The sequence below is a fragment of the Dendrobates tinctorius genome, unplaced genomic scaffold (genome assembly GCF_039654945.1).
Source record: "Dendrobates tinctorius isolate UK_male_01 unplaced genomic scaffold, ASM3965494v1 ptg000073l, whole genome shotgun sequence".
Classification (NCBI taxonomy): domain Eukaryota; kingdom Metazoa; phylum Chordata; class Amphibia; order Anura; family Dendrobatidae; genus Dendrobates; species Dendrobates tinctorius.
The window spans coordinates 13,258,285-13,271,540 of record NW_027361741.1 but is presented as its reverse complement, the minus strand read 5'-3'; the positions used below and the strand labels follow the sequence as shown (position 1 = coordinate 13,271,540).

Genomic DNA, 13,256 nt, shown 5'->3' with positions numbered 1-13,256 from the left:
ACTGTTAGATGATAGGATAACAAATACCAAAAGTTTGACAAACTTCATCTGCTATATCGAAATTTAGAGAAAACGATTCTTTTGAAACCGAGATTTTAACAATCAAAATTGTAATGAGAAAATAATTAGCAGATGTCTTTCTATTGTTGTATTATACTCGAAGACAAATGAAAACAGATAAAATATGCAGTAATTCTACAACTCCATAAGACATACCCTGTGTGAAGCCATCTTTATGAACAAACCAGACTTGCTCTGTTTCGTACCAAACGTCTTCCGGCACCTAGAGAGAACGCAATAACGAGGGTGTAATCTAACAGATGTAGACTCAAAACAAGATTGCAATACCATCATTCTTTTACAGGAACTCATTAATAATGTGCAAGAATACTACGTTTCCCCTCTCCATTACTCAGTTGGGGTCTTTTTTATCATTTTTTTAGAGGAATTGAAAGAGACATTAAGAACATTATCATCTTATGCAAATCATAACAATTCTAGAAGTACAAGTTAATTTTTTTTAAATTAAAACCTTTTCTTCTTCTTTTATGTAATTTATATGTTTATTTTGTATCAATATATTCCAAGTAAGTTATTTCCCCAATATCATTACATAGTTTTGCATAATATAATGCACTTAGAAAATGATTGATTCTTTGGAAATTCTAATTAACCAGGTTCAATGAATGTTTTTCCAAAAATTAGGTTTGCTTCCAATTGATTTGCTGCAAATCGTAATACTGCAAAGCATTCAATAGCCCTGAAAAGATGTGTGCAACACTCTAAGGTCTTCTAGGACTATTTCCAACCCCTTTCAAGCTCTTTAAGATAAATACAGCCTTAATAATATCAAACAAACATGACAAAAGAAGTGGATGTTAATCCGGTAATAATCAACACTCCGTTTATTAAAAAAGTGTACTAACAGACATTTTTATGCTTTTTAAAAATAAAAATGGTCAATCAATCTATTCTGTGATAACACTGACTTAAACTGACAGTGTCATTGTCAGAGGTAACATCATGCTGATGTGAAGGGGTTAAGTGATATGCTAAATATTCCATAGCATCCTTCACTTCCTTCCCAGTAATATACATGCTTAAGGCAAAAAAGGCCAAATGTCCTGCATTTGGTAGTAATGATATCCGAATGGCTGGTGTCAGTGGAAGAAATGGTGCTTCTGCTCCATTTCACAGCTCCCATAGTCGTATTCATGGTATTTTTTTACATTACCCATCCATTGCCATTTTTTTTTTAACCATACATTTTATACAACACTATAATTAACTTTTGACAATTTTTTTCGATCCCTATTATTCATCCCTTGCCAGAAAGTTGGTGAATGAAACACTAAATAGGCACATGTGCCAAAAGCAAAATCTGGCAGCAGGCCGCAGTATAATTGTAGCTTGTACTGAATGTGTCATGACTCATTTTCGGGAATCAATCCGGTGACATTTTGCTGCTTTGTCAGTGTTAGGAGTCGGGTTTCTTCCTCTGCATGGGGGGAATCCCGAGCCTTGCTGTCTGTGGTCTCCCATTCAGTCCCGGCTGCAGAGAAGCCTGCTCAGCTTTGTAGAAGGATCAACTTTATTCTCATTTGCACAAGGAAAGACTAGAAGCAATGGGATGAAACTGAATGGGAGGAGACACAGATTAGATATTAGAAAAAACTTTTTGACAGTTAGAGTGATCAATGAGTGGAACAAGCTGCCACGAGAAGTGGTGAGTTCTCCTTCAATGGATGTCTTCAAACAGAGGCTGGACAGATATCTGACCTGACTGGGATGATTTAGCGAATCCTGCTTTGAGCAGGGGGTTGGACCAGATGGCCCAGGAGGTCCCTTCCAACTCTACGATTCTATGATCATTCCGGGCAACTTGCTCAGGCTAGTGCTGTCGGGTGGTTGCTGCTGCCATCCCTGGTTCAGCTATAGCAGCCTGCACTAGTCAGCGGCGAGTCGCTCCTGGGACTAAGTCCCTTTTTCACTCCACTGAGCATGCCCGTGGCTCAATCTCCCATTGGAGTTCAGGGGTCAAATGCTCAGGTCCCATGCCTGTTCCGATTGGACCACGGGGAAGGTCCTGGAATGTCACCACTATAAAAGACTTGCATGGCCACTCGGCCATGCGCTAATATAGACTTATATTGTTAGTGGTATGCGTGATGATGGATGCATGAGACTGGTGACTGACTCCTTATGACTCCCTCCCTCTGGTTGTGCTTGTTATAAGGTTTAGAGTTAGAGTCAGCACCTTGTAGTGGCAAAGTCCTTCCTACCTAAGGCACTACAATACTGCGTGTACAGCAGCTTCCGTTTGAGCTGCGCCGTGCGTGACTAATGCACTTTCCAGACCTAAGCTTGGGCTGGTTAGTGGCGTCCGCTAGAGCTGCACTGTACAAACTGAGTATGGTAAGCGTTTTTCTGCTGCACCCTGTGACAGCTAACAGGGCACAGCATTCGACAAGCGTCTTTCCTTGGAGCCGCAGTAGCGGCTCTGTGCACGAGTGGGTCTAGAAGGACTCCATCCCTGTATCCTTGGGGCTGAGTCCTGTGACCACGTCACTAGCGTTCATCTTACATTAGAGCGGCTCTGTGAAGTAACCGGGTCAGTAGTTAACCGCCGGTGTTCAGTTAGTACTCCGCCATTACCGAGCAGCAGATTACCATCTCTGCACAGTAGACCCCAGGTTGCGATCGCACTATCTTATATTTATTTTATATTTAGTGCGATCCGCAACCCTAACATTCAGTTTCCTTTAACGCTGGGATACAGTCTTTTTTGTTTCTGACTAAATGCTGATGGTTTCTATTGTTTTGGTTTTCCTTTCTGGGTTGGCTTCTCTCCAGATGTTTTCCATTTTCCCTTTTAGCTCTGTCCTATCACATTTTGGAATGAACTTTATATGTTCACCTTTCACTTAAATCACTTGCTGGCTATATGTCCACTTAGATGTTTGGAGTTCCAGTTCCTCAGCTAGGGGTTTACTTTGTCCGGTAAACCCCAGTTGTGAATCGTGAGTTCTCCTCTCCAGCATCTTTCCCTTGTTCTCTATGTTTGCAGGTCTGGGAGGTTTCATTTATGTTGTTTGCTTTTTGCTCCTCTTTATTTATCGCTGTTTATCCTTTGTGAATGTGTTTTAGTTTCTTACTCTTGGTTCTTTTGTCTCCCTATATGCTTTCCTCTATCTTTGTTGGATTTATGTTGCGGCTTCCCCTATGGTTCCTCAGGAGGTATAAGAATCCCTTTGATAACCTTTTTGGGAACAGGGCCCAAGGAGGTGTATTTAGTTGTGCGGCAAAGGCCTTTTCTAGTCTGTGCAGGGACCAGTTGGCTATAGGAGCTGCATAACAGTATGGATGTCAAGTTGAACTCGTAAAATATGTATGCAAAAACAGAGATGCAGAGTTAAATGTCTATTTTTTTAATTGTTTTATTTTTTTGTATTTAAGAAAATACAATCCTCTACCCAAAAATGACAAAAATGAAATGTTAGGTAACTACATATACTGAAAAATAAATGTGACATCAGGTTGTAATATAAATGTGACATGCAGAATTGTCAAGTTGAATCAGTAAAGCACATATAAATGTCTATTTTTTTATATTTAATAAAATTTAAACCTCTCCCCGAAAATAATGAAATAAGAAATGCCATGTAGATACAAGTCCAAAAAACGAGCACCTAAGACATGTATTGATGTGTCATGTATTACTGTTAAATTTGATTAGTAAAACAGATGTGCAAAAACAAATTAATTTTGCAACACAGAGAGTTTGTGAGATAGACTGTTGCAATTAACTGACTGAAATTGGAGGAATATTTTAAAAAAATACATTTTTTCACTCTTCAATAAAACGCATTGCACAAGAAACGTACAGTCACTCTTGACAAGCAAATGCACAGTCTCTGACTGACACTGGTTTCAGAAAAAATATTATGCATTCTTGCTCTTTTCTTGTGCATGAAGTATGAATAAAAAGTGTGCAATTCAAATGTCACAGGACAAAATCCAGTGATATCATATCACCAATCATTTAAACTGAGTCTAACTGCTGATAGCATCTCTCTTATCTCCCTCACTATCAATTGAATATCTATATTATTCATAAACTACTAACACCATCTTCTTCAGTGCTCCAGTTTTACCACATAATACTGTCTGAGGTATTTATCCTTTGCTTCAGAGCTGTCTTTTCTTACCTGAGATCTGTTTACTATCCTAAACAATCTTATATGGCTGCTACTTCCCCTGCATTGGCTTTTATACAGGCTATGACAGTCCCCCCTGAGTGGATATACTGTACTATGTGATGTGATTATCAGGAATCTTGCTTGTTATGCCTGAGATCATGTGTGGCTGATGCAATCTTCTGCAATGTGTAAAGTGGAAATTGGCTTATTTTAGTGATTCGCTCAAACTCCGCAAAATTCCACACCAATATATAGTGTTGACTTGGATTTCTGTATAGGTTGTCCAGAAAAAAAGAACATTAGGATGGCAAGTCTCTCAATAACAAATCTTTAAAATTCATTACTTCTGGCAGTAGGTTGATTGTCGTGGGTCCAACTGCTTAAATTCTGATCAATCAACTAATATCAATGGAAACAGTAGACATCAGTAAGCTTTACATGTAGCATGTAGAGCACATACTGCATGTCAAACTTACCCGCAGGGTGAGTATATTTGGCGTATGATGCCTAGATGTCGATAACAGTTGAAAGCAATGAAGGAGGAGGGAGCGTTACTTGACATTCTCTCTCCCATCAATCCCCCTCTGCTTCTGACATCTCAGCATAGCAGGCATGATAACGTCATTACAATGCACCCACTGTACCAAAATGTGCATAGGATTTGAAGACACCATGAAGAGACCAGAGCAGCAGGGGAATGGGCAGAGGTGAGTATTTTTTTTAATGTGGAGCCTATTATTCTGTATGGAGCACTATGTGGGGCCTTTATACTGTATGGAGCACTTTTTGTGGCTATTATACTATATGGAGCACTATGTGGGGCCATTATACTGTAAGGAAGGTGATGCAAGGCCCCGTTATACTGTATGGAGGAATATGTGAAGCCCATTATACTGTATAGAGCACTTTTTGTAGACATTATACTGTATGGAGGGCTATGTGATGATTACAGATGAAGAATAATACTGTGATGGTTTAACCATTCTTGGTTGGAGGGATTAAAGAAGAAGGGAACAGTAGGGTCATCATACCTTGCGGAAGGTACTATGGAGGAATTCACTGTACTATGTTTGGGGGCACTTTTGTTTGCACCATACTTCATTATCTGTATTATTCAAGTTTTTTATCCTTTGATATTACTTTAAATCAGGCCATTGAGCCATATGCTTTTTACTGCTCTTACATGACATATTATTGTTATGATTGTATAACAACTCAAATGGTAAAATATGTAAAACACTAAAAAATTGCAACTGATCCAGTCGTTTCCTGTACAGACTAGAGATTCTGACCCTGCAGCCCCTACGTTGGCTGGAATAGCCCTCACAACAGAATAAACATTGGTAGCTTTGACCTATGCTGCCTGAAGGACCGTTGAGTGCTTCACATTCCACCAGAGGGCAGAGCACAGTGCAATTTACCTACAGAAGCGAAGGATTGCTGAGATAGAAGGTGATCACAGAGTGACTAAAAACAAACCATGAAATACAAAGTGAAAAGATAAACTACATATTATATAGCATGCATGCAAAGAGAAAGATTGAGTAACTAGGTGAATATGGTAAAAATACGTCTTTATTAATTAACATATATATTATTCAATACAAAAATACAGAGATTAAAATGACACCACAAGATGAAAGAACAGAATAGCCCGGGAAAAGCATCCAGTCACAGGATATCAGGTAATATAGCAATGTATATAGAAAATAACCACATCTATATAGATAGCCAATGTCTGCTAATTCCCCATCCCCCCAAATGGGGGTCACTGCGCCACATTATCAATCAATTATAACCACCTAGTGTGCACAGATAAATTTAGCGTGGCCAGTTGAGAAAATATATCTTACCAGATATACGTGGAGGCTAGGTGAGCCCAGGACCAGGTAGGGAAGACACCCGACGCGCGTTTCGCGTGACTACAAGCACGCTTTCTCAAGGGCAGACATTGGCTATCTATATAGATGTGGTTATTTTCTATATACATTGCTATATTACCTGATATCCTGTGACTGGATGCTTTTCCCGGGCTATTCTGTTCTTTCATCTTGTGGTGTCATTTTAATCTCTGTATTTTTGTATTGAATAATATATATGTTAATTAATAAAGACGTATTTTTACCATATTCACCTAGTTACTCAATCTTTCTCTTTGCATGCATACTTATTGGAGTGGGTGTTTCAGGTGTTTCTCCTGATTTAGGGTGGCTATCTATAGCCTTAAACCCTATTCTTTGACATAGTTATAATGTCACTGAGGTTTTTGCATTTAAATATTATATAGCATGCCGCCTACTTCATAAACAAGAAATTGAAGATAGGTGCAGAGTGAAAAGCATAATCAGCAGAGAGAAAAACCCTAGCTAGTGTTTCACTGACTGGCATATAAAAAGGCAGTATTACTGGACATCGAAAAGAGAATATCACCAGCAGGGGATAAGTATATATAACAGCAACCAAAAAGTGATTGAGCAGACAAATGAATAAACAAAAACACTTGTCCACCAAAAAATTTTAAAGCAAGGATACCAGACAAACACCCAGAGAAAAGTGTGAGTCTATTGATAGAGAAGCTGACCACAAAACACAGGATCAAGTGTTCAAACCCAGACACATGGCAATTATTATTCCAATATTTTATTCTAAGATTCATTAATTAAAACGCACTTTGTCCTTTAAGTTTGTTTCCATATAAAAAAGTTAATTGTTATATTTGATGATAAGGAAAAACTTCCTCAATTGTAGATTTTTTTTAATAAATATCAAGGACGGCCCACATGACATTAATATTCAAACAAGTATTACCTTTTGTGAGGTATCACGCTGTTCTTCGCTATTTGGAGCTGGGATATAATTTTTATCATTTTCATTCTGGGTTGTATCTTCTTCATGCTTATTGTTCATTACTTCAGTATCTTCCAGGAAAGATTGCTGTTGTTCTACTTGGCTCTCTATGCAAGCATTGACTGTTCTTTGCTTTTGTATGTTTCCTTCTGTTGCTGGCAGGGCTTTATCCTCTTTAGCAGGTACTGGTGACTTGCTCTTGTTAGCTTCATTGGCTTTATTGACTTTGCATTCACTGTTGGTAATATTATTTGCTTGTGAACTGCTCTGTCTATTTGTAGGACCCTTAACAGACTTTAAATCTATTGCTCTGTTGCTTGCTTTTTCTAGGGTTTCTGCTTTTCCTGGATGTTTGTCTCCATTAAGTCCATTCATAAAGACATTGTTTGCGCCCGCCATTTCTTCTCCAACTGTGAGAATGTTTTCTTCCTTTAAAACAAACTGTTGAACAAGGGAATTGTTCAATTTTCCAGGAGACTAGAAAAATAATAAAAAAAAAACAGAGCTGAAATTAAATAATAAACTCATCCAGACTAGCCAACTATTTTACACTGTTTTTAGGTTACATTGACTACACTAGGAAACCAAAGTTTCTTCATATCCATCTTCAACTTGAATTAAAAAGGACCAGTCACTTGCCATAAACATGATTTTTTTAAAACCCTATCTAAATGCCACTTTTATTCTAAATGTGGTGTTACTTTTCTTGTTCCAGGGCCTCTCCATTCCTGAGAAAATGCCCCCTCTTCCCTTTATATAAATAACAAGATTAGATTTACAGTATATTGGGAAGATGAGTCATATCTCAGGAATGGAGAGGTACAGGAATGAAAAGAATAACTTCAGATTCAAGAGCCGAGTTAAAAAAAATTACACATTTATGGCAAATGTCAGGTTCTTTTTAAAGGGGCTTTCCAAAATATCAAATTTGTCAGAAAAAGGGATACCTAATGAATTTGCAGTATGGGCAAAACAAATATTGGAACAGGACCCTCAGTTTACACAGAACATTATGTTCAGTGATGAGGCAAACATTTTTGGGTGGGCCATTTATATGGATACACCTAAATAAAATGGGGATGGTGACAGGTTTCTTGCATAGGGTGTCTTGCATTGAAATCTGCTGCAATGACCCGGGTGCTGCGTTCACCAGACATCAACACAGTTTCTATCCACTCCTCATGTGTTAAAATCTGCGACATGTCAATGGCTGTAAACAAAGAGAAACTTGTAAATAACTCATGAAAGAATAAAGTTAGGTTAAAACCAAGCTCACCATTGTTTTTCTTGTAAAATTCTCAATAAGCTTGATGTGTCACATGACCCTCTCCCAATTGAAAAAAATAAAGTTGGATCCAAAATGGCCAACTTCAAAATGGCCACCATGGTCACCACCCATCTTGAAAACTTTTCCCCCTCTGATATACTAATGTGACACAAACAGGTAGTTGATATCACCAACCATTCCCATTTTATTTAGGTGTATCCATATAAATGGCCCACCCTGTATATACAGTTGTAGCCAAAAGTATTGACACCCCTGCAATTCTGTCAGATAATACTCAGTTTCTTCCTGAAAATGATTGCAAACACAAATTCTTTGGTATTATTATCTTCATTTAATTTGTCTTAAATGAAAAAAACACAAAAGAGAATGAAGCAAAAACCAAAACATTGATCATTTCACACAAAACTCCAAAAATGGGCCAGACAAAAGTATTGGCACTCTCAGCCTAATACTTGGTTGCGCAACCTTGCAGGGTTGCAGAGGTGTCAATACTTTTGGCCACAACTGTATACTGTATATATATGGGGCAACTAATATGGCATATCTATAGTATGTGCTAACAGTCCTGAGATCTGTGTTTGCTGCTGTACAATTACAAAAAATGGGGCAAATTTATTAAGCTGCAAAACTGCCACATTTATTATGTGTATTGGACAATGTTTCCCAAGTCACTCAACAAGGGGCATGACCTAATTGAAAAAGGGAGATGTTTGAGGCGGTGATGGAAGGGTGTGTTCTGAAATATAACATCCTGTTCTAAAATGTAGGGACACATTACTGGCCTAAAGTAGCCAGCTAATATTTGGTGTAAAGTTGGCTACATACATTGGGCAACTTCTGAGCGATTTTTAAAAAAAGCGAAAAAAATGCTTACGTGGGCACACAGTCTTAAAGTTTTTTCTTTTTTCCTTTGTGGGTTTTTTTTATTTTTAACATGGTACAGTATATATATAGTGTTAATTTAACAGCTGCAACGGAGTTGCAATTTGGTGGTGGTGATTACTTTTTGTAATTTTTTAGATATGTTAAATTCATTTATTGTTGATTACCATGTGTGATAATATATGTAACATCATAAATGACCCTTTTAAAGGTCACAGGTGATATCTTGTTTTAATGTATTTGAGGAAGGAGTTGGATCAACTCCAAAGCGTGTAATACAATAAAAAAAAAACGTCTTCATCTACTTGACATTGGGCATCCTTCATCAACTGGCAGTGCCTGGAATATCCCTCAAGGTTTTTCTGATTCCCAAATATTCATTCCAGTTCCAGCAGTATACACCTAGGGACTAGCAGTCGGAGCAGCAGCCGTCTCTAATGGACTCACATGCCCTCTACAGTGCTGTGAAGCTATGCCCAACTTCCTCAGGTGATCAGTGCACAATCAGGTATTGAAACAAGATCCACAGATTTATACAAAGATGCTTTCCCTACTTTTGTTTTACAGGTCTGGTATTGAAGTTGATAATCAAAATGGCAAAAACTGAAGTCTAATAGCAGACACAGACTATCCGCAGATTGTTTCTGGAAAAAAAACAACCAGACATTTAGTAATAGAAACGATATTTCATTTTAAGCAATCCTCTCATCATGACAATATTAACATTAACATTTTTTACCTTTAAATTATCAGGCGGAAGATCTTGTTTCACCTATGAATAATCAGTAATAATAGTCAATGTAGTAATATAGTAATAGAATAAAACACTACTCACACAAAAGAAGAATAATGAAAATAAATATAATTTCAACAGTTCAAAATGCAAATATAATATGTTTCAATCAATTTCAATAGAGAAAGCTGCACACTCCTTAATCCCAATACATTTAGATGGGTACAAAACAGTGCATTGCCCTAGTCCACAGGACACTCATAATTCACAAAAATAAAGAAATCTTCAACAGTCCAACTTCATTTTGCATGTGAGTTGCAAGCAGATGTGACTCATTTGAGATGAGTCAACATTTTTTTCATTCTAGTTTCTATGGGTTGATTATAAATCAAAGGCGACTCAACTAAATCGCAAATTATAATAGTTATGCAACTTTGGGGCAACAGCTAATCTCAGACAATTTGCACACATTTTTTGGTCTTGCAACTTGCTCTCACATGACCAAAGTCAACATGCTGCCCTAGCCTAAGGAATGCAAATTTAACCTTAGTCTAAAGTTTTGTGAAAAGTTTGTATCTAATAGTTTGGAAGTTCATAAATGAATATTGTAAGCTTGTGTATGTTGTAAATTATTTTTTCACTTGTCTGTACTAAACCATTTTTTGTCATCTTGTGCTATTCAAACCATAACAGAAATTTATGAGCTAGACAAATAATAATATCTTTGACGGCCTAAGTATACAAATCGCTCCAGTCATTACGAGAATATGAAGTTAAATCTTCCCCTAAATTCCTTATATTTACATATATAATAGATCACTGTGTAATGTGTTTTCAATCACTACTTTATTTTTTCTTCACTTTCTAAACTTCTCTTTTACCTTAACTATCATGATTTTCAGTGTCACAAGAAGAAAAAAGTTGATCCAACTTCGCCCACAATTCAACAATGTGTTTTAAATGCTAAAATCTTTATTTCCACGATTAAAATGTGACAGCAGAAAAAATCTGCATATAAAAAATGACCTCAATCAATATAGAGGTGAGAAGGGGACATGGGAGAGGTATGAAGATACCAGACATGTTTCAAACACAGCCGCGTTCTTAGACCAGGTCTAAGAACGCAGTTGCATTTGAAATGCGTCTGGTATCTCCATATCTTCTCCATGACCCTCCCACCTCTGTATTGATTTAGGTCTTTATTTCTATATGTGGAATTTTTCTGATATCACATTTTATTCATGTAAATAAAGATTGTACCATTTTTTACATGCTGTTGAATTGTGGACTGGAAGCTGGATCAACTTTTCTCTTCTTGTGGCACCCCTTACTTCAGAGTGTGTGCTGATTTTTCTTTTCTACTCACCTATTATTTTCAAACGACAGTACTAAATAATATAACAAAAATCAGTATATGAAATGTGTAAAAATTTACCATTTTGTGTCATAAAAACTCATCTGGTTGACATGTACTGTATTTTTTTCCACTTACTGTCTTCTCCTTCAAATCTTTAACTTTTTCCTTTGCTTCTTTTTCAGTCTCCCGGACAAGCTGTTTTATGAACCCACCAGGAATGGCTGAAAATAGAGGTGGGGGAGATGTAGGTGTTGGACCCTTGTCTTCTTCCTTGATCTATATGAGTTAAAGACAAGTATAACTGCATTTGATATAGTAAAACCTATCACTGAAATAACTAAAACCCTCCATACACATCAGACTAAGGTCGACCGAACCCATCTGGTTCGGCCAACAGTCTACTGCGTATGGGTGTCCCAGACAGATATTGGTCAGTGAAGTTAAAGGAGTATTCTCAAGTTTTCAAATTGCTTAATTAGCTACACATCTTGAAAATAAGCAATTTTGTAATTGACTTTTTCTATCGGCTCTCATTTTCCTGCAATGAGAGCTTTTATCTTTCATAGTCTACAGCTCATTTCCAGGGAAATCGGCCACTTGTGCCTGTCCAGATCTGGCCAAGAGTGCACAGTACAGTGCACTTATGCATTTCAAGAAAACGGGCTAACTTCTAACATACCAATCAGTTTTGTCCACTTCATTGATTTCTATGCATCAGTTATCTGTTTACCACATCTCAGTAATTGACAATCTGCTATCATAAATTTTATAAAGTCAACAGCCTCCACAATTGGCTGCTTTCAAAGCAGGTCTTCTAATTGTGGCTTTCACTGACCAGGTATATTTTAGGTCTGTGTAGACCCAGAACAAACCACTGATAGCTGAACGTGTTACAGCAGAACTTGTGCTGAGCTTTATATTTCTACTAATACTACTGATCTGCAACTCACCAGAACGATCACTCAATGAGTAGTGCCCACCATGCCAGAAATCAGTAAGAAAAGAGATTGTATAGTTGTGAGCTGCCCAAGAGACAACTTGAGAATACTCCTTCAAGGATCTGGCATGTCGGATTTCAGACTGCCAATCCTTTTGTTATCTTTGACAGCCAGAGAAGCCTGGCAGCATCTTTTTCATAGAGAACATGTGAATGCTCAGCAGTGTGAGCACCCATGTATAGGAGGGATGATATATGGTGTTTGAGGAGCTTAATGCACATGCAATACTCTGTTAAATACAGCATGCAATGATTAGTAATTTCAATGTATGCAAGTAAATTACTTTAAAATGTCATTGCATAAATAACAGGATGGTGATTAAAAAGTGTTAGGCTAGTCACTCATATTAAAGTCATTAGAAACCACCAATTTAGATGGTGGTGGTTTTGAGATATATAGATAGATGGTTTATAAATGGTATATACCAACAAGTATAATACACCACATCTGTTTCTGTTAGTAACATAGACATTGAATAAAAAGGCAGCTCTCATGTTCAAACTCTTCTCCAATCAAAGTCCTCCTCACTGCAAACACGCAATGATGAGGAATGGAAGGCTCAAATGCCATGTTTTTGTGACAGTCACAGTGATCAGGTCCTCAGCAATGAGACATTTATTCCTTATTGTGTGGAACTTTTGGGACAATTCCTTTAGTGACAATTTATATTTCTATGATAACAAAATTCTTAGTTTCGACCAAAGAAAAGGTTACATCATTCTGAGCAGGTTATGTGATGAGGATTTGTCACATTATATTCTAGTATCTTATAGGGTTAAATGCTGATGTAAGTTGATGCTCTTATTACAATGATTGATGATAGAGCAAGAAGCGTAAGTATAGTGGATGCAGGGGTTGAAGTCACACTATGGTCCTGGAACTTAGGGGGGCCCATAACATTCCTTAGGCTCATATACAAAGACTAATACTCATAACACCCTGTGCGAAATTG

The 13,256-nt window shown here is 37.4% G+C and overlaps 1 protein-coding gene across 1 annotated transcript in view; it reads right to left on the bottom strand.

The window, feature by feature from the left end:
- The window catches only part of MYO18B (myosin XVIIIB), a 972,020-nt gene extending 959,146 nt beyond the window's left edge, over positions 1-12,874 (bottom strand). The window contains exons 1-5 of the mRNA XM_073582823.1: positions 12,833-12,874; positions 11,442-11,582; positions 9,956-9,988; positions 7,008-7,523; positions 217-283 (exon numbers count right to left, since the gene is read on the bottom strand). Of these exons, the coding sequence (XP_073438924.1) occupies positions 217-283; positions 7,008-7,523; positions 9,956-9,988; positions 11,442-11,582; positions 12,833-12,874 (799 nt within the window). The remainder of the gene's footprint in view (positions 1-216; positions 284-7,007; positions 7,524-9,955; positions 9,989-11,441; positions 11,583-12,832) is intronic.
- Between the last annotated feature and the right edge of the window lie 382 nt (positions 12,875-13,256).